This window comes from Hetaerina americana, unplaced genomic scaffold, assembly GCF_022747635.1.
Source record: "Hetaerina americana unplaced genomic scaffold, ioHetAmer1.1.p SCAF_3, whole genome shotgun sequence".
NCBI classification, from domain to species: Eukaryota; Metazoa; Arthropoda; class Insecta; order Odonata; family Calopterygidae; genus Hetaerina; species Hetaerina americana.
In genome coordinates, this window is record NW_027286874.1 from 53,259,436 (window position 1) to 53,279,605 (window position 20,170).

The following is a 20,170-nucleotide window of genomic DNA, read 5'->3' on the forward strand; positions in this document are numbered from 1 at the left end:
GAAATCTTCTGGCTGCTCCACATACACTGCATCCTATGAGACAAAGTGAAGATTTGTCTTTTAATTTGTGCTTCTCTACTTTTACCAAGTTGGGCGGCCATCGCCGGCTACGAACTCGTTTGGATATGCCAACATAATGTGGTTGTTTTTCCCGTTAGTGGCTCGTGTTCATCATTCCACATTCTTTCAAGTGATAGAAGAAATCTCTTGCACCTTTGAGGTAACGGCGAGAATGCAGGCCGTGCATTGACCCCACTTCGGAGTGCCGTGCCCCCGAAGAAGAAAATATTACTTCTTTGTCATTATCAAGCTCGGTAAGATTGTTCTAATAGAATTTTTTGTCTCGCATTTTCGTTTTCGCGTTAAACCGACCATGGTCGTTACGCACCACGAATCAGCACGCCATGCATCGAAAGGAACTAATTTAGCTCGAGCGCGTCGTAATCTTCCCTTTCTTGCTTAAGCTTTATGAAGATCTACGTTTTCAATCTATCTTTTTGGGTAAGCATCCTAACCTTCAAGCATATTTGGCACTTCTTCAAAACTGTCTGGCGTTGCGCCAGGGACAAGAAGACAATAGCGACGACGTTCCCGGGGGGCCCCCACTCCAGTTGATTGTGCATCCCTAACTTCCCATCAACCTTTATACTTGCCTCATTCTTTTTATCTTCTGCATATCTATAACAGCTCTCTCTTCAGACTACTTTAGGGCATGGCTGGGCAGATCTCCCAGCTTACTCAACATCTTCTGCCTTTCTATGAATTTCAATTCCACGGTGTGAAAGTGACACAAATTTTTCGTTTGAAGATTTTCAGTCAGCGTAGATCATTTCCCACTCATTTTAAAAGTGGTTTCTCTTTAATTCAGCACTTTTATTCTTGGATACTCACTTTTGCATGGTATGCTTTAAGCGTAAACCTCCTATGGGTTCATCCTGCGCAACCTTGAAAAATGTCCAACATCCAGGGACAACGCATTATTGACAAGAATGCGTATTTCGGACGATAAGGTTCCATTTATTCTGAAGGTGACTATAAGGCCACGTATATTAATTAAACGGTATTTTATCCTTTTCTTTAAGGGTGATTCACGAAATACATTGTTTTTCTCGACTGATTCGTATATTATGATCAATATTAATATTCTAAGCGCAAGAAGTTTAATTGCAGAATATTGATGATAATTAGCGAGCTTAATATCATACCCGTGAGTGTTGCACTAGATGAAATTAGAATAGAGCAGTAAATATAAATGGTCAAATGTAATATGCAATATGAACAATTCTGTAATGTAGTGAATCTTTGAATCTTGCATACAGATGCCATGTAACATGAACATTGTTAGAATTAAAAACCATTTGTAAGTTCTCAGTAAATAATGTGTACATTAGCATGTTATGCCATTGTATGTTGAATGTTTTTTTCAAAAGAAATGCATCATGTGCAACTTCCATTGGGACTTTTTTAGGGGAAGATGGAGAGGCGCTATTCAAACCAGCCAAGTGGCAATCATTTTGAAGCCATGCACGTGAGAGGAGGATCAAGAGCATCAGGTGGTGCAGCTTCAGCTGCCTCTGGAAATGCTTGGGAGATGGAACGAAGATATTCAGTGCCACCAAGTCACAATGGCAGTCATTTGGATGGCCACTCAACTGGCAGGGGAAGTGGGCGAGAAATAGGAGGAGGGGGAGGAGGGCATGGTGGGAATGGTGTTGGCAACAGCACTGCCTCGGAGGACTTACATGCCTGGTCGATATATAGACAGAATCTCAATTCTGACTTCACTGATTCGGCCCTTGGTAGTGGTGAGAAGTCTCCTCTCCCATATGGTAACTTCCAACTCAGGGAAACAACTGTGAAGTCAATACTCTCTCACCCTCGCTATGGGCCAGCCTCAAGCAGACTACTTCTAAGCAGCAATAGTGGTGGAGCCGCCGAGCCCACAAAAGCATCATCCGGAGGGGTTGTGAGCACTCCTTCATCTGGGGTTGCATACCTCAAATTTGGTCTTCCCCGTGTTTTGCCACTGAATCGAAATGGTGCGAGCCTTCCTCGGGGCGTTGTTGGAGCCACGGCTGGTAGGTGCATTTTTATTCTTGAATTATGAATTAGAAAATTTTCATCGTCAATAACTGCCATGACAGATAAAGACCTTAGAGAGTGCTACGGTGTAACATGGTATTTTGCTGATCAATTCAATTTGAGTGCATTTATATCATTTTCCCAAGTTTTAAAATATTTGCTTCTGCTGCCATTAATTTTCATTTTTTATGAGATACTCATAAAGTAAATTTACTAACTGATTGCATTAGCCTAGAAAATTCTGGGTAAGTTATTTTATTGATTGGTTGGAGGTATTAACCTAAAATTAAATGATGCTACCTATCCATAAGAAGTAAACTCGTTATACTGAAATTTTCACCACTTATTAATCATGAATAATGTTTTTGATCTAAATGACAAAGCAATAGAGAATTGAGAGACACAAGGATGCAGTATTCAATATCTACAATGAAAAAGTATGGAATGAGCATTAGATGACAATGGAATAATAATTATATTGGAAAAGTAAAGATAATAAAAAATTGGATGATTAAGAAATTATAGCAGAGGTGATAAACAGTTTAAGAAACAATAGATAAAATAGGGATAGTAGGAAAAGTTTTAGGTTTGAAAGGCAAATGAGGGCAAAAGTCATGAAAGTATCCAAGAAAGGAGAAACAATAAAGGTAACCATGAGCCGAGAAAGCATGGAATGGGTGCCCTCATATAATTACCGTGGAAGCATGCTCAAATGGAATGAAAAATATCCAGAGAAAAAATATACTTTGGCAATAGAAAGCTGCCTTTCGTAAATTAAAAAAATACCTTTTCGATAAATAATTAATATAGAAAGATGAAAAGATGTGCCAAATGTTTTTTTCTGAGTATTTTTATGTACAGATAGAAATATGGACAGTAAGAAAGAATTAGGAGAAATGTCAAGAAAACTTGTATTTTGTAAAAAATGAACAAGGTAAACATTTAAGTGTCAAGGAAAGTGTGTAATGGAAGAAATTTTATGGGTAGAATGGTTTCAGGCGTTACTTTGTGGAAGCAATTCATTTCAGAAAATAAATACTTGGTTATTCCACGTGTATTTTTTTTATTAAACAAGACCCGGGTTTTTATTATCAAGTAGGCAGAGTATACCTAATTAATAAAAAGGATTTTTAACTTTTCCATCATTCTAACGGTAAATATTCGAGAAAATGTCATTTCACTGCAGGGTCATGGTGACTTCCTTTTCATAGCAAAAATGAGCTTGGAGAATTTTCTTTAAGCTTTATTCGGGAGCTTTATTTTGGAATTATCGTAATAAAATATGCAAAAATTGTTATGGTACAGTCAACATTCATCTAGATGCTAGCAAAAAGTAAAAAAATTCCAAAAGTAGGACACCAAAACTACAAGTCTAGTAATCCCTCTGCTGTAAATGGGATTCGTATTAGTGTGAGCTATCAAATTTTTAAAACTATTTGCAGTAGTTATTTATCTATCCATGAATTGTTATGCTTCTGAGAAACTGTGGTAATATTTGTGCATGCAAATTTAGCAGTTTCCATTGGATCAGACCAAGGTTAATAAAATGGTTGCATAAAATTTTGTAAAACAAATTTTTATCTTAGAAAAACTGGAATCAGAAACTATTTAACTGCTGGCCACCCTAAATTATGTATTTGCATATTCCAGCAAAATAGCAAATGGTTAATATTGAGTACAGAACAGCATATTTTTGTGTATTAGTAAGAATGCTCATGCAATATTTAGCATAAGCTGCTCCAAGAAAATGCCAAATGAAGAAAAACGGAATAAAGGACCAAAATTAAAGTTGGGAGTTCTAAAATAATTTTTAGTTTCAATTTAAGAAAATATTTACTGCATACTAATACTCCTTTATAAGGTGAATTTTACTACCACCTTTGTGCAGCATTCACTGGCATGATTAACCCTCACCATGTCAAGTGAAGATTACTGAATAATTCTTCTTAGCATTTAGAGTTTTCCCAAGTGAACTCCTCTGCTGATCAATCTCACTCTGAAATTTTGGTAAGGCTTGGCTGGATTCCCATAGGACTGTGCCATGGGAGCTAATGAAACATACATTTTCAGGATGGAACTTGAACATGTTCCCTCTAGGTTATGAGGTGATTCTAGGGCTGCAGCTCGGGTCTGTCACCTTGAGCAAATGTGAATTCCAGCATTCTCCACTCCCATGGTGTCCTTCCTGTGAGAATGTTGTGTTTTTTTGTAGTGGAGAATTATCATAATTCCATAAAAAACTATTAAATAAAACTTATTTTTCATCTTCCATAATGGCAACCAGGGCCCTAAAACCCATATCCTACTCCTGAATACAGTTCTAGTTTGTCCTAATACTTACTCATAGTTTAATCTAGCTAGAAATAATCACTAAAATAAATCCCTTTCCCATTATCACATATATTGATGAAGTTCCCCAACTGTTGCTATTACTCCCATCATAAAACTTTTTCTCTTCTCTATTGTGGGTTGTATAATTTTCACATTTGGTTAGTTGGTTAAATGTGAAATAATGCTGTAAGTGCTACTTAAATGGCTCTTAATTATGCAATTGCGAGCTCGGATATAATTTGGTGGAATTGATAAATCAAAAACAGAAAAATGTAAGTCGTTTTGGTTATTATGACAACAGTTTTTGTTATTCATTAATACGGTTTCAATGAATAATTCCTTCATCCAAGTGTATGGTTATATATGTCAATGTCTAGTTCATGGATAATAATGATGGTATGTGGGTAATAATCTCAAATTTTTCCTTTCTGTTCAGCAATTGTGTATCACATTATATCACTGAGTGGCATAACCCAAATAGGAATGCATGACAAACTGTCTGGAATAAAAATAGGTATTAATTGGGGAACTGAAAAAGTCTGATAAAGTTATGACCTTTATTTTTTAATAATTGGAATGAGAGTGCAAATAAAGTAGGAGCTCGTATTAAAATATTGTAAGTCAACTCTACTATTTATGAAGATTTTATATGGTACAATATCCTGCCGTAATAGTAATGTTGACTCATGTTGAGGAAAAGAAACCCTACATTCAACCATCAATAATTAAATTCAGGTGAATTTGTTTGTTTAAGGGGATTCCACTTGAAGAAATCCTTGCAAGGTATTAATGTTTTAATTTTCCCCTGAAAAATTTACCAGTGTTTTTCAGTATATACCTCTATGGTTATTTAAACATGTTGATTTAAAGGTAAATTATGTGGGCATTATTATGTGTCCTAATATTCATTTATCCAGAGTGGACACCACTACTGAAACAGAGTGAGAGAGCATTATTAATATGTTGATTCTCTCATTCAATATGAACAGGGCATGGAGGTTTTGGCCCATCACTTCCAAGGAATCTTCCTAGAGCTAATAGGAGAGGAGGTGGTGGTGGGGGTAGTGTGAGTGGGGTAGTTCGCCGAGGTGCCAATGGATCCAGTGGCTATGATTCTAGTGATGATGATGCTTCCCCAAGGGTCCGAGGCAGAGCAAGGCGCGGGGCAACAGGGCCCCCCGGTAACGGGGGGCCCATCAACGTAAGTGGAGAGAGGCTGCGAGGTGCAAGGAGTGATCCAGATTTTGCTGCACTCAATGGAGGCTATCCGTCAGGAATGGTAATCCTTGAGGAAACGTCTATAATTCACAGCATTTGCTTTCCTCATTTAGTATTGACTTCCATTCTGTTGAATTTTTTTATATGCTTAGAGCCCGGGATTTCACTATAGTTGAAATTCCTCTTTTACTTAGTTCATCCCATCTTTTGGATGCTAAATATTATCTGTGGTACCCATGGCTTGTTTTCCCTTTTTCACATATTTGTGATTATCCTCATGGCCCACCCAATGCCTAAGTGCAATTTATTCTTTCTTTTACATAGGAATGCTTTCAAAATTGGTATTGGTGTTGACCAGATTTAATGCAACATAATCATTAATGCACAAATCTTCACTCGAATGAGTTTTAATGCTTCATTACTTGAATATTTATTTCACTTTCAGGCTGCAAGAAGTGGCAGCCCTTATCGCCCAGGAGGCAATGCTCCTGGTCACCGACAGTCGGGACACTATTACACTCGCAATCAAAGGCATCACCAATCTCCTCATCATCAGCCATCATATTATGGTGCCGATGGTAGAACTAGGAGTAGTAGTGAAGCTGACCTCTTAGCTCATGCCAGAGCTGAGGAACTTCGGGTGATGAATGGAGGTGATAGTCGTGGAGTTTCAAGCAGTATGCATCAGTTGCGTAGCATGCATGATCTCAGATCAGCTGGGAACAGAAATTCATTTTATGCTGAGGATGAAAATATACCCCTTGAAAGGTAAGATTTTAAAAATATTCCCCCAGTGATTGCTTTCAAATAATTGTCTCTGCTCTTCTGGTTAGATTAGAATTGTTGTTAAACCTACGATTTAATTCTATTCCCTAATGGAAAGCATAATTGTGCAATCAGCTAAATTGGCATACTCACAGCTCAGGTCAAGGTTTTCACTGTCTAATCTCATTTCTTAGAATTTAAATAGACCATTGTATGGCTTGCATATGGGTGATGTGTAGTGATTAGCTAATAATTCATAAGGGATAATTTTTAAAAGAAAACTTCTCTATGTGAACCAATTGGATAATTTCAGGTGTGATATGATGGAATTCGGACATAAGAATGAACAAATTATAATACTTTTCCACTAAATATTAATTTAATGTACGACTGGTTTCAATGTGCTACATCATCTTCAGGACATCGAACCCATTCATGTATTAAATCAATGTCTAGTGGAAAAGTATCATTTGTTCATTATTCTTTATGTGAACTGGATAATTATTATGTTTCTGCTGTTTTTGATTGTGAATGGATTTTATTTGAACAGCATGGATTGAGTCTTGTCATTAATTTTACAGGCCAGGAAATCGTCACTCACGTGCATCTGTAGGATCCAAAGCAATGGAGGCAGAGACAGATGGAGGCCATGTTAGGGAAGATATGGATGATGATGAAGAGAATGAGAAAGGTGAAATGGATGAACGGTTGTATGGATACAATGGACAACATGCAGGATATTTACCACCCAATAGGTACCCTCATTTGCAGGTGAGATATATACTACCCTATGGTATATTCTACTTATACCTAGTATATATATACTTACGAGGGTCATCCGGAAAGTAGTACCCGTTCGTGCCGCATGAAGTGCTGACGACGCGAGTAGCCGCTGGACGAGGTCAGATAGCTTCAGTGGCTTGTCTGCCTTCTCTGAGCCAAGTTGCGTGACGCTAGCATTGCCTGTGTTGTTTCTGTGATTGTTTACAATGTTTAAAAAAATTGAGAACGCCGCCAGTTGTGAAGTGAGGGCAGTGATTAAATTCCTCAATGCAAGAAACGTTCGCCCATGTGATATTCATCGCCAATTAAAGGAGGTGTATGGAGACAATGTAATGGACGAGTCGTCTGTTCGGCGGTGGTGTCGCAACTTCAACATGGGGAGGGGGAACACACACGACGATGAGCGTTCGGGGAGACCGTCTGTCATTACAGACCAACTGGTGAGCTCAGTTGACGAATTCATGAGGAACGATCGGCGCGTCACAATTGATGACATCTGTGAGCATTTTCCCAATGTTTCTCGAACAATTGTTCATGAAATTGTTAAACACCATCTGCATTATGCAAAAATTTGTGCAAGATGGGTCCCTCGCGTATCTCAATGAGCTGGCGGCGAAGGACTATGCAGCAGGAATACAGAAACTTGTCACACGTTATGACAAATGCCTTAATTTGCTTGGAGATTATGTTGAGAAGTAGTTTAAAGTATCCTCTTTCAAATAAAATTTTTTATGTTTGTTAATATTTACTTTTGTGTCTTTATTTCACGAACGGGTACTACTTTCCGGATGACCCTCGTAGTTCATACTCCTTTGCCATCCTTTATTTAAATAACTGGACTGACCTTGCCTTGTGTTTAATATAATGCCTTTGTCTACACAAAAATCACTCTTATTACAAATTAGACTCTGATTTCTATCAATACTGAGCAAGGCAGGGTTATGCTCTGTACATTCCTTATATCCCACCGGCCTCCGAATGTTTAATAAAGCCTCTGCTGAGCTATAAGATTCACAAGAGTAGTAGCACATTTAAAGCCAAAGTTTTTAAGTACTTAAAACTCAACATCTGTTGTAATTATCCTCTCTAAAAATGATATTTTTAACATCTGACATTATTATATTTTACTAAATGTGATAACCATTATATATGACTGGGTGAATATGCAATAACTATTGACTTTGATGACACTTATTTTTATTGTTGATATGCTTACATTTTGACATATCTCGTATCATTGGTAACATGCAGGTTACTACTTAATCATGGACCAAATAAAATGTATTGAATTGTAGTAAAAGCCATGAAAATGTGCATCAAATGACTTAAAGTAAGGTTCACTTAGAATGTATCCATTTAGGTTAGGAACTGAAGTCAGCTATGAAGTAAGCCAAAATTCTCTCATTGTCCGCATTGATGTGTGCCTACCTACAATTTTTCCCTTTTCTTCCTTTGCTGCAATGTAATTAACGCTAAATTATGGATGTGAGCTCCTAGAGATTTTAAACTCAAAATAAATTAAGATTTTCCTTAGGGATTATTTTTTTATGTTGACTTGGGAAAATGAAATGGAGGTAAGTTCTCTGAGCCGTGGTCAGATCTGCCACATTTTTTCACAAAATGTAGTAAACAGTTAATATATAATGGACAGTAATATTATCATGGTAAGCAAAGTAAATCCTGCATATACATCTTACAGCTTATAAATGTTGGGCCTATCCAATGTTTTAAAAAGCTAAGAGTTGATGATAACATTATTATACCTTACTCTTTTCATGAATGTGCTAAACTCTTTATGATGAATGAAATTTCTTTTTTATCAGGTTCGTGGACTTGAATTGAGTGGAAAGGAGAGACCATTACTAAATGGTGTATCATTTGAAGTGCATGGCGGTGAAGTGTTGGCTGTAATGGCCACCGTGGGTGAGTCTCTACTACTTTCGTATTGCTCATAATAATGCATCCCTACACAACTATAATTCACCGTAATAATATTGAAACATTTTTTTAAAGCATTTTGAAGGTATTCACAATGGTTGCACAGTATTTTTGGAAAGCTTGGGGACTAGGCTAGACTTGAATGTATATAATTTCTCCATCAATGAATGAGGGATATGGCAGTGTGGCATGGAATGTCATCCCGCAACAAGAGCATAGTTGACTGTGTAATGGAATTGAGATGTAAAAGATAATATTCTTGTAAACACAATTATATTTTACTTAATTGCAAAGCAAAATTATTAATAACATGGCCTCTTTTTGATGAAGTGAACCCCCACCCAAGGATTTCCTGGCCCACCTTTTCCTTAAAAATCAAAAATAATGTCACTGTTACTAAATTATGACAGTCAAGGGTGGTAAAAAGCCAACAAAAAAGGAATTAATTTTTTGGCAAATATATAAATAGCCTCTTAAATAATAGTAAAAGTGAAGGCACTTTTTAGTATGAGCAGGGCGTATGCACTTTCCTAGGATCCATCTCTCTCATCTTATTTCCCTTGTGATCAAGTCTACTGTTCATATTAGGCCTTTATATTTGTAATAAATTATATGTTAAGTACCTGTAGTAAAATTTTTACATTGTGTTGCTCAACTAGTTTTTCATTTCCAGAGGAAGAAGGCACCACATTACTTGATGTACTGGCTGGAATCCGTAAGCCCTCGGGAGGTGACATAATTCTGGATGGACGACCAATGAGATCTCAGTTACGGAAATATGTGTCACACGTTCCAAAAGATGCACCATCAGCTCTTTGTGGAGATATCACAGTTCGTCAGACATTGCGACTTCACTGGCTCCTTCGTGGTGGGACAAAGCAACCAAAATGGGAAAAAAGAGGTGCAAAGCATGAAGTTGGATTTGTGTCTGTTGATGCTAGGGTAAGTTATCGGCACTTGTATCAGAGCAGTAGCATTATTGTTTTTGAGAGTCTTTGTACATCAACTAATTTGTAACATCACTAACTTATTGAATCATAATTGTATTAATTTAAAAAGTTTGCTTATGTTTTTAATAATCAAGAGTGATAAAAAAGGAACAGTGGGTCGAAGGTATCATAACTGTATTTCCAGGTGTAATTTCATCCAGAGCAAATTGATCATATTCATTTAAGTTCTATTTGGGATGAATCTATTAAGCCTTAGAAATCAAAATGGAAAAGATCTTGAGAAATTACTCTTTAGTAAACATTTCAAATTGAATTTCTAAATTAGGATGTTATGGTACTATTTCTCCACCATAATATATGGCTTTGAAACCTGAATGCCAAAATGGCTTCAAGCTTTTGATATATGCTACCATAGTTGCTACATATATGATATGCAACAAGTATTGAAACATATAATTGGAATTGTTAGATAAAGAACAAGGCAGAGCTAACAGAAAATCCACACAATTACTTTCTAATAAAAAAGTAATGTTTCCAGGGATATAAGATATGGTCATGCAGTTTAGTTAGCTTCAAAGAGTCATTGGTGTTTCATGATATTATATTTGAAATATAACTCAATTAATTGATACTGGTGAAAACACATAGCCTTGGTCAGTCAAGAACTTAGTATCACACTTCGTCTTTTTGGTTCATTTTTTTTAAATTTCAATCATTTTTATCTTGGCAAAAGAGACTTAAGTGTATAATTATATGAATACATAATGAAGTAACGATGAGATAATGTGTGTTTGTGCAGATAACTCAGTAGAAACTGAAAAACTCACTTGACTGAACTTGTTTTTCACAGATTGATGCACTAACGGAAGATTTGGGGCTGGATCCAGTTCGTGATACCCCTGTCTCGCGCCTTACCTCTTCTGAGAAGAGGAGACTGGCACTGGCCACCCGACTCCTGTCTCCCTCTCCCCCTCTTCCTCCTGGCTGCATGGAGGGGTCAGTGGGTGGAGGAGGACCTCTTGTCTTGGTGTTGGACCAACCTACACATGGGATGGACATATTTGATGCTTTCTTCTTGGTTGAATTTCTGAGGCAGTGGGCATCAACACCTTCCATGTTGCCATCTAATTACCCTCCTTCTGGGATACCTCCCAATGTGCCCTACTCTGCATCTAACACAGCACCCATCATAATCCTCACTCTTCATCCACCCACACACGAGGTGAGTTTATCCTAATTTACTTTCATTTTCATATCTAAAATGACTTCGGAGTGCATGCACTAAAATCTTGTCATTTTAAAATTCAAGGGACTGAAAATATTGGGACTTAAAAATATCCTGGTTTGGATTAAATAAACTTAAAAAGAAAAGATTTTGTGATTTAATTTTTGGACAGCAAAATCATGATGCCTTTTTGTCTCTCTATTATATTACTAAATAAATTTACCTGGCAAGATTGTAATTTGATTGAAGTTTGTTAAATTTATGAAGTAAGCTCATGCGCACCTAAGAATACATTACAAAATATAATGGATTTCTAACCGAATGAATTGGTGAATTGTGGACTTTAGTCCCCTGACTTAAGCCCAAGTCATTTTGAAAAGGCATGTTTTTTCAGCCTCTGTTTCATTTTGCTACTTTTGCCTCCATTAAAATTGGCTATCTAGATCATCCTGCTGCTTGACTCTAGGGGAGATTCTCTTTCATTTTCATTCAAGGAAGAATATCCTCCATTAAGGCCTCACAGTACTAGCGCTCTCATATTTCCTCTTAGCTTTATTCCACATTGTACATGCATGCATCATATACTTATCCTAATCAATATAATTGGTTCATCTCTGAATAGCAAAATAAGTTCCTTCCAACTGTGGATTGTTCTGTGAGTTATGGCCATCACAAATTATATCGTGATTGCAGCAAATTTGTAAAAGGGCAAATTTCTCATGAAATGAATGAGCAGTTTAATAATGGTACAAGCAATAAAAGCTAACTAAAAATTACCACAGAGAGCTAATTACTCAGGAATGAATGTAAAATGTGAGTTGGTTTAGCCTCTGGTACTCAAATAATAATCAAAACACAGCTACTATGAGCTCAGGGATTTCAAATTATATGCAGTATTTATTTTTCTCTCTGAAATATGCAGACATTGATCTCGAGTAGGGTAGGTGTTGAACTTAAGGAGTCATTGGAGTGCTCTCCTCCCCCTCCACCGCTTACCTTGAGGGGAGAGCCCTAAGAGAACTGACATAAAAAAATTGCAGATACCTACAATCCATGAATAGGTCCATTAGGAAGCATAGACATTTTTGCCTCAAAAAGGCTATTAGAGGAGAGTGGGCATTTAAAATTTTTTTATATTTTTCATTGCTTACTCTTTATTTTGTGGGTGACTATGACCTCCTACTCACACAAAAGAATATTATGCCTCCACCCTACCTATAAGCCTGACCTCAATGGCTTAGTGGCCTTGACTTGATCCTTGACCTTTCATCTGCCTATCTACTGAAGCAGTCCGGATGATGTGTTGGCTACTCTACTGGTTTCCAACCCCAAGGGACCAGGTTTGATTACCGGAAGTGGGAGGTTTTTTCAGTGTTATCATGATCCCTACTTGTGATGCCACATGGAGAGCACTTCAAGTGAAGTATTGTACGAACAAAATGAGAGTAAAATGTATTCACCATGTCAGTGAGTTACATGAACAACAGGGGTCTGACTGTGTCCTCTCTTTGAGGAATATACCCTCCATTAAGTTGTCTGACCAATAGTATTACACACTGTTAATGCAAACAAAAATACATTATCAGTCCTGTGAGATGGTGACTCTGTTTGTACTGCATCCTATATTATTTCACATTGACTATTATCCTGGCAAAAAAGAGCTTTGTGTCTTGGGCAAAGTGGATACTTTTTTGCGAGAAATGAATATCAATATCAGAATGCCCTTCATGGTCAAAGTGTTATGCTTTTGGTTATGGGCTACTCTTAGCTTTAGATTACTGGTTACTTTAAATTAGGCAGGATGAAAAATTAAAGGTTTACTGTAATGAGAATTGGTATACAAGTTGAGACCCAAAAATAATCGAATTGAAAGCATGTGGCCATTTCTAAGTGCAGTAGAGAATTCTCCCGCTAAGTAGCTCTGGTAGACACCTTCCCAAATTAGTTGTCCAAGTGGCATCTGTGTAGGGGGTTGAATATTTGATCATAGTATTGTTCTCAACTGTTCTTGTTGGCTGCCTGCAACATGGTTATGGCTATAGATTTAAATGAAAAAAGAGTGTGTTTGATATTTTGCTTCCTGTTTGAAATGTTGGCAATGGAACCAAGCAAGGTTCTAGCCGGTGGAAAACCCCCAGCTCCCCCAACGAAAAAAGCAAGACAAGTAAGGTCGTCAAAACGATGATCATTATCTTTTTCAATATTCATGGAATTTAGCTCCAGGAATGTGTACCCCGCTGGTGAAACTATTAACCAACACTTTTATTTGGAAGTTTTAAGATATTTGGGTGAAGATGTGTGGAGGGAACATCTGGAACTCTGGCGATCAGGTGACAGGCTCCTCCGTCATCGCAATGCTCCGGCACATCTGACTTTGTCTGTGAATTGCTATTTGGGTTCTCAATGGTGGGCTATTGTTCTCCACCCTCTGCATTCACCAGTTCTAGCCCCATGTGACTTTTTTCTATTATTGAGAATGAAAGCAAAGCTAAAAGAGAAGCATTTCGATGATATGGAGACTGTAAAAACAGCTACACAGTGGGCACTGGACGATATCAAAGTTGAAGAGTTCCAGAGGTGCTTCAAACAGTGATAAAGAAGACAGGGCAAATGCATCAACTCTAATGGAGAGTACTTTGATGGAGATGGAAATAATTAAAAAACTTAATAAATTTATTCCAAGAAACCGTGGGAGATACCGCAACAGTAGCTTTCAATGGAGTCATCCACTAAATGCGCATTAGAATGTAAAAATTTCAGGACGTGAAGATCATTCGCCTTGACCAGGATTCAAACCTTGATCCCTTGATGTCCAGCTGAGTGGCTTAGCCAGTTAAGCTAGCAAGGCATCCTCTTACACTCCAAGATTGAGTAAATAAAGTTTCTAGAGCAAAAGTCTGGTTATTTTTGGGTGTCTCCTTGTAAAACCATGTAATGGTCAAGGGAATGGCCATGTTAAACCAACCATTGATAGTGATAATCAAGAGAATGTGCATGCAAGTCCCTACATAAACCTTTCCTTAGGTTTCAATAATATAAAAAATAAGTTCAAACAATCTAAAAATAAACCTTGGCCTTGTGGATAATTAATATGAAATTTTCAATTTTTAGTGTCCAAACTGTTGCTAGGGTGAGCAGTGTAGGATGTGGCCAGATAAAATTGTTGTGATCTTCTTGCAGCGTGGTGACGAAACAGGATTTAGGATCTTTAGCAATTATTGAGACGACATGTTCAACTTAACGTGGGGCCGGAAGTGACGTTTAAAAAAACGACTTCCTACTTTTATTCTACAAAAACAAAAGCAAACACATACAAACATCGCTCAAGCCAGCCCAAAAGAGACAATGTTACCAACCTTGTACAAAACAACAGCAACTTGATTACACATATACAACACCCTCACTTAATCTAGTTGCCCCAGACATTCACATCCTTCATGCAGTTAAAATGTTTTTTCTTAGATAAACTTTTAGTTAGCATATCTGCAGGCATCTCATGTGTTGACTTAAATTTCACAAACACTTTACCATCTGTCACAGCTGTTTTTACAAAATGGAACCTTACATCTATATGCTTAGATCTTTCCTTTACATCAACACAATTGGCATTCTTAACTGCTGACTGATTGTCATTATACATGCACACAGATTCTGTGCCAAATATTTTTCTGCAATCCTGTTTCAAAATTTCCCTCAGGATTCGACACAATATAATAGCTTTCTTGGTACAAGCAGTTAGGCTGACATACTCTGCTTCCGTTGTGGATAAAGCCACACAGGATTGTTTTTTTACTTTCCCATGCTACAGCCCCTTTAGCAAATTTAAAAACATACCCTGTACGAGATAGTCTATCAATCTTATCACTGGCAAAATCTGCATCAGCATAGCCCTCAAGGAACCCACCAGATTTTGAGTAGGCAAGGCGATACGTTGATGTGCCCTTTAAATATCTCAAAACCCTTTTTGCCAACTTCCAATGTTCCATATTAAAGCTATTATTAAACTTACTTAATTTTGAAACAGCAAAAGCAATGTCAGGCCTAGTACAGGTCATTGCGTACATTAAACAACCAATTAATCCTTGATAAGGTACATCAGGACATTTATCTGGATCTCCAGGAGCTACATCCAACCCAACTTCCATGGGTGTAGAGGCTGCACAAGCATCAGACATGTTAAACTTAACCAGCATGCTTTTGATGTACTCTTCCTGATCCAGTTCAATTCCCTCACTGGTTCTAGTTAACCTCATCCCTAGAATACTTTTGGCCTCTCCAAGATTTTTCAGCTCAAAATGTTTTTTTAATGATGAAACTAACTTGTTCACAGTGTCACCATTCTTACAAAACACCAAAAAATCATCCACATATACAGCTATTACACAAATATCAAGTCCAATACCCTTAACATAAATACATGATTCTGTTGTCAAATTCTTGAAACCAAGACCTTTAAAAATACTCCGACATTTGTCATACCATGCCTTGGATGCTTGTTTTAAACCATATATTGCCTTATGCAGCAAATACACCTTACTCTCCGCCCCTTCAATTACAAAACCTTCAGGCTGCTCAATGTAAATTGACTCTTTAAGATCACCATTCAAGAAGGCTGCAGTCACATCTAGATGAGTGATATTTAAATCTAGCTCCACAGACAATGCAATCAACAATCTCAAGGCAGAATAACTTACTACAGGAGAGAATGTTTCATGGTAATCAATACCATACTCCTGGGAATAACCCTTTGCTACCAGCCTTGCCTTGAAACGCTCTATTTCCCCAGCTGCATTCACCTTTCGCTTGAAAACCCATTTACATTTTACAACTTTTTTGTTTTCAGGCAAATCAGCTAAAGAAAGGACGCCCTTCCTTGCTAAAGCTTCCCATTCTTCCTGCATGGCCTTCCTCCATTCATCCCCATTTGAAGACAAAGCTTCTTGAACAGTCTGAGGATCACAGTACAAAGACATTGGTTGATTACAGGCTGAATTAATTGATGCCAAAAATAAAACATGATCTGGAAATTCCTTTGGTATTCTATTCCTAACAGGATACCTACTTTCTCCCGGATCAATACTCTCCTCCCTCTGGCTATCATCACCTGAGCTTGAATTTTGCCCACAATAGACACGACCACTTCCTTCAGTCTCAATGTTTGAGGTATCATTATTACCCTCACTACTTGTGCTAGTGTTTTCATTAGTTTCAGCCTGATCATTTATGCTGACCTCTGTCTGGGGCTGGGAGGTGAAACACACGCCCCCCCCTAAAAGTTCAGGCAGAATAATTGTATTCCTCAATGTTTTCCCAGTTAAATGCTCTTCCCTGAAACTGTCCTCAAAAAACACTACATCCCTCGCTTTTGTTACTCGTCCAATGTTTTCAGGATTCGCCAGGAGATAACCTTTGGATTCCTCACAATATCCGACAAAGTAATACCGTTTGGATGTGGCATCTAGCTTTTTTCTCATGGCCTTGGCCACATGAGCATAGGCAATACAACCAAACACCCTCAAATGACTAAGGTCAACCTTATGACCTGTCCATCTCTCCTCAGGTAATTCATTCCCAATTCCCTTAGCTGGTACTCTATTCTTTAAATACACAGCTGTTTTACATGCTTCAACCCAATAGCTCTTAGGTAACTTGCACTCGGATAACATGCATCTAGCCCTCTCTATAATGACGCGATTTGCCCTTTCAGCTAGCCCATTCTGCTCAGGATTATATGGTATCGTTGTCTCATGTTTTATTCCCTTTGCTCTAAGCTCTTCTTGCAGAGCCCGCCCCATGTACTCACTACCATTATCCGTCCGCAAACACTTAATCCTGTTCCCCGTTTCATTTTCTACCCTAGCCTTAAAGGTTACGAAACATTCTAGGATAACATGTGTTTCCTTGCCTTTAATGAAGAAGGCAAAAATTTTTCTAGTGCAATCATCAATAAATGTGAGCATGTACAGTTCTCCCCTATTGCCAGGAGGGTCCATTGGACCACACAGGTCTGAGTGCACCAAACTCAGCTTTTCACTCACCCTTTCCGTTCTCGGTCCCACAGTGAAAGGTTTTTTAACAAGCTTTCCTTCTACACATGCCACACACGGTTGAAGAGGCTTATTACATGGATAATCCAGACCACTGGCACGCCCCCTTAATGTCTGCATATTTTTATGCCCCAAGTGCGCTAACCTTCTGTGCCATAATAGCTGAGAATGATTCCCTTCAGTAGTTGCAGCTAATCCCACAGCACCCTCCCTGACAACATTGTCACCTGAGGTACACTGTTTTAAATCTAGACTGTACAACCCATTCTCCTCTGTTCCCGAGGCTTGAATGACTCCCTTTACATGTAAAGTTTCAGCATCAAATAGTTTGCACCCAGATGAATCAAATAAAACAGCAGTACCCTTTTGCACTAACCTATTTACAGACAACAAATTAGTTGAAAGATCTGGCACATAATTAACATTTGATATGGTGGCAGTACTTCCCTGAATCAAATCCATTGATGCACTACCAATACCTGACACTTTGATTTTGTCATGGTTAGCAACTGTTACTTCGTCACTTGCATCTGGTCGAAAATCTGAAAAGTACTCCGTAGTTCTTGCCATATGGGAATTCGCCCCAGAATCAATGTACCATTTATGACTCCCCACTTCACAACGAAGGGCTGTCAACCAGGCAACTGGATTCCCTTTCTTGGCACCCCCACTTGATTTGCTGTTCCCGCACGACACCTTTGCCCCTTCCTCGGGACAATCGCTCTTGATGTGCCCGATCACTCCGCACTTAAAGCACCTGGCCTTTCTCGGATCGAAGGTGGACTTCTTGTTCTGCTTACCTCTGGCCCCGGACGTACTCGAACTCTGCTCCGAGGACGATGAGCACTCTCCCTGATGCCTCTGGTTCCGCTTGGCATAGAATACAACCTGCTGCTCCTTGGAATCTGTGGCCCGTTTGTACCCTTCCTGCAGTAGCCTCTGCTTCACTAGGTCAGACTTGATGACCCCTGTGACTGTATTCTCTAGAGCCATTCGAAACGGTCTGTACTCAACCGTCAGGCCCCGCAGCATCAAAACCGCGAGCAGCTCGTCGTCAATCTTCTTGCCAATGCTTTTTAGTTTCGCATCGACTGTTGTGAAACGTTGAACATAGTCCTCCATATTTGTGCACGTTCCCAAATTGATGTCGAACAGCTGGTCTATAAGGGCGACATGCCTGTTCACACCCTTATCTTCATAGGTGTGCTGCAGCTTGTCCCACATACCTTTGGCCGTCTTGCACTCCATGACTTCCATTTTCGGTCCTTGTTCTAGTAGCAAATATATTTTCGCCCTTGCTCGCTGTGACTGCTTTCGTTCATGAGCTGACGCGTCCATTGCTACTTCACTCTCCACGTAGTCCCAAAGGTCTTCGTGAAGCAAGTACATTTCCACGTCCATTTTCCACTGCTCGTAATTCACCGATCCTCGCAATTTATCAATTTGAGGCAATGAACCTCCGTACGTGATGTTGTTGATGACATTTGATTCCATTGTACTTGTCATCCAAACACGAGGCAACAATTTACGAGTACAGCTCGGTTGACTACAAGGCCGGAATCAGTTTAATTGAACCTAATTATCTCATGCAAACTGATCTCACACTCCTATTTCCACATTCTGGGCCCATAACCTGTTGTGATCTTCTTGCAGCGTGGTGACGAAACAGGATTTAGGATCTTTAGCAATTATTGAGACGACATGTTCAACTTAACGTGGGGCCGGAAGTGACGTTTAAAAAAACGACTTCCTACTTTTATTCTACAAAAACAAAAGCAAACACATACAAACATCGCTCAAGCCAGCCCAAAAGAGACAATGTTACCAACCTTGTACAAAACAACAGCAACTTGATTACACATATACAACAAAAATTAAATTTGAAAATCCCCAGTTTATACCCCTTTTAGAGGTCTCCATTGGTGCCCAAAACAGTTGCAATCTGAGAACACGTGTGAAGTCTAACCGAAGAGCCACGATAATTGAAATTGTATGTGCTGGTCACTGAGCAACGGAAATCATGTGTCAAATCGTCGAGGAGGACCTCCACTACAAGTCTTACACCATTAAAATGAAGCAGATGCTTTCCAAATCCACCAGGGCAAAGCGAGTTGAACGTTGCAACCAGCTTTTGTGTTCCTCAAAAAACAATGCTGCTGGACAAATCATATTTTTTTCTGATGAAAAAATTTTTACTGTGGATGCTAAAACAAAGGGTAAGAATAACTGCTGGCTTGCCCATGACCCTGAAGTTGTTTCTAGGTGGAAGTTCCTGGTGAATGTTCACGTGCTACCAGTTGTTCCCAGTGAGGGCAATGTCATGCAACCATATTTCTTTAACAGAGGGGAAAATATCAAGAAATCATTTTATTTGCATGTTCTGACAAATGCAGTGAAGCCATTGATGAAAACTGTGCCATCTGGAAGGCTGTATGTTTTCTAGCAAGATAATATGCCAGCCCATATGAATAATTTGGTGCAAAATTGGTTGTAGGACAACGTCAATATGTTTTGGTCAGAAGAATTCTGGCCTTCCAAAGGCCCAGATTTAAATTTATTTTAAAACTTAAAAACTATGTGTGGAGCATGGTCAAAAGGGTCAGGAACAAGTCCAGACATTGCATTATTGAAACAATATTCGCCAATATGGACTGTAGCGTGTTGATATGGGCCTGCAAACACTTCAGACCAAGAATGAAGGCCGTCATTCAAGCAAGTGAAGGAAACATTGAATAAATTCATTGTTTATGATCATACAAACAATTTAGCACAAAAATTTTGTAAAAAATTTAATTTTTGTAACAGAATTGAAATATTTAGGAAAATTGATT

General features: G+C 38.5%; 1 protein-coding gene across 2 annotated transcripts in view; it reads left to right on the forward strand.

The window, feature by feature from the left end:
- The first annotated feature begins 32 nt into the window (after positions 1-32).
- LOC139690236 (uncharacterized) overlaps positions 33-20,170 on the forward strand; it is a 29,591-nt gene continuing 9,453 nt past the window's right edge. The window contains exons 1-8 of one of the 2 annotated variants that reach the window (XM_071587559.1): positions 33-314; positions 1,469-2,078; positions 5,403-5,692; positions 6,077-6,399; positions 6,978-7,167; positions 9,003-9,102; positions 9,791-10,059; positions 10,918-11,289. In XM_071587559.1, coding sequence (XP_071443660.1) covers positions 1,475-2,078; positions 5,403-5,692; positions 6,077-6,399; positions 6,978-7,167; positions 9,003-9,102; positions 9,791-10,059; positions 10,918-11,289 — 2,148 coding nt within the window. In that variant the 5' untranslated portion in view covers positions 33-314; positions 1,469-1,474. Of the gene's footprint in view, positions 315-950; positions 1,029-1,468; positions 2,079-5,402; positions 5,693-6,076; positions 6,400-6,977; positions 7,168-9,002; positions 9,103-9,790; positions 10,060-10,917; positions 11,290-20,170 lie in introns of those variants that run through there. The other variant, XM_071587557.1, reaches the window with a different exon arrangement.